Here is a 1,619-nt window from a genome sequence, read left to right as displayed (position 1 = left end):
TCAGTGTTCCTATAGTCAGGTCTACTGCAGACTTGAATCAAAGCCAGTGGCACAGCCACTTCCTTATGCAAGAGCCCCTCCCCCCATGCTGTTCCGCTCTGGAGGCAGCATGTGTCCCACAGGCTAGAGGAGCAGAGTAAGGAGACACTCCCCTCCCACTTCCACCTCCTTACCCTCCCCCCCCCCCCGCCCCCCACCGCAGAGCTAGACACGAGAGACACAGTGGTGTTGAGAAAAAAGTTCTTTACTTTCCACAGGATCAAGTACAGGATGATAACCGCCCAGGCAGTTATCACAAGCTCTCAAGATAAAAGGTACATACTCTGTGAGCATGGAGAAAACAGGAAGAGTCAGGAGAGATCTGAGCTCTCTTGGGAAATATCGCAGCATTTAAAGGACACAGGGAAACTGGGAAGGAGAACCGAACATTGCGGAGGGTACTCAGACTCCTTTTTGATGGTATTTCTTTTCCAGACTGCCCTTTCCGGGTCATCAGCAGCCCCCGGAGCTGTGGCCACAGCCCCCGGACTTCTGGCTACTGCCACGGTCACACGAACCAGAACGGTCACACGAACCGGAGCGGTCACACGAACTGGAGCTCCTGCGCCTGCACCTGTGGGACCTGCGCCTGTGGTGGCTCAGGCAGCAGCCTCCCTCAGGGCTGGGGACACTGCAGCCCCCAGAGCTTGCAGCACAGCAGGAAGAGGCTGCAGGCAGACACTGGGCTGTGCTCTTGGGAGGGCACTTGGGGGAGGGGCACTTGGGAGGAGGCTGGCACTGCTTCTGGTTCTGCTGGCAGGACATCTCAGCAGGAGTCAGCCGGCCTGGATAAGGAAAGAGAATGTCTTGAGGCCAGTGTGTCAGTGGGAATGGTTCTTATAAAGCCACACTCCTAAGGCCCATGGCTCCCTGAGCTCTCATCTTTACAGAGGAAACTGGTCTCATGATCTGCAAGGCCTTGCCTTCCATTTTCCCCTGCTGGCAGGAGGGGATGTTGATATTTCTAAGTAGCTTTCTGGTCAACTGAACAAATACAAATCATGGGAAAATGGCTCTTGGAGAGTTCTCTGAGCTGATGCAGACCTCTCAGGAGCATGGTCGTGATGCTGGGAGCCAGAACTCCGGTTTGTCACAGGCTCTGGTGCACCCACAGAGGCCCCTGTCTGTGTTCTCCTCCCTGTACCTTGTCCCCTGGCAGGTCCTCTTCCTGTGGCCTCCACATTAGACACCTCTACTTCTTTCTCTCCAGTCAAGCCCACCTTGTCACCCCAACACCTGCCTAGATGAGGCCCTGACCCTAGTTCGTTCGGTACTCACCAGATACAGCAAAGGCAGGAGGAGATGGCTGCGCTGAGGAGGCTGTGGGTGAATGGTCCAGGGCAGCAGCCCTTTTATCCTTGTCAGGCTTGTGATGCACAGCCCAGGCATCCTGCTGCTTTCACAACCAGGGGAGGTGGCAGCACCCAACGCTCCCAGCATCTTCCTCATGGTTCCAAGAGGGGCATTAAGGCGTCTGTCATTGCTTCCCTGGTGTGCCAGAGACTGCCATTTCTTCTTTCATTCATTTAGCATGTACTTTAACCTGCCTGTCCCTTGTATTTTTTCTGGGCACTGTGAGT

At 55.1% G+C, this 1,619-nt stretch overlaps 1 protein-coding gene across 1 annotated transcript; it reads right to left on the bottom strand.

Annotated features, from left to right (window-relative positions):
* Positions 1-226: 226 nt before the first annotated feature.
* LOC311590057 (uncharacterized protein) lies at positions 227-1,390 on the bottom strand. The gene is made up of 2 exons (XM_084768840.1): positions 1,318-1,390; positions 227-824 (listed from the first exon to the last, which is right to left on the bottom strand). Exon 2 carries the CDS (start codon positions 802-804, stop codon positions 493-495), a length of 312 nt encoding a protein of 103 aa, XP_084624966.1. The 5' UTR covers positions 805-824; positions 1,318-1,390; the 3' UTR covers positions 227-492.
* Between the last annotated feature and the right edge of the window lie 229 nt (positions 1,391-1,619).

This window comes from Acomys minous, assembly GCF_964271855.1.
Source record: "Acomys minous genome assembly, chromosome: 19".
Taxonomy (NCBI): Eukaryota; Metazoa; Chordata; class Mammalia; order Rodentia; family Muridae; genus Acomys; species Acomys minous.
This window is presented reverse-complemented; position numbering and strand designations above follow the sequence as displayed.

What these genes read in the sequence shown, in the direction of transcription:
- LOC311590057 (XM_084768840.1), bottom strand. Translation starts at nt 804, where the DNA reads ATGTCCTGCCAGCAGAACCAGAAGCAGTGCCAGCCTCCTCCCAAGTGC.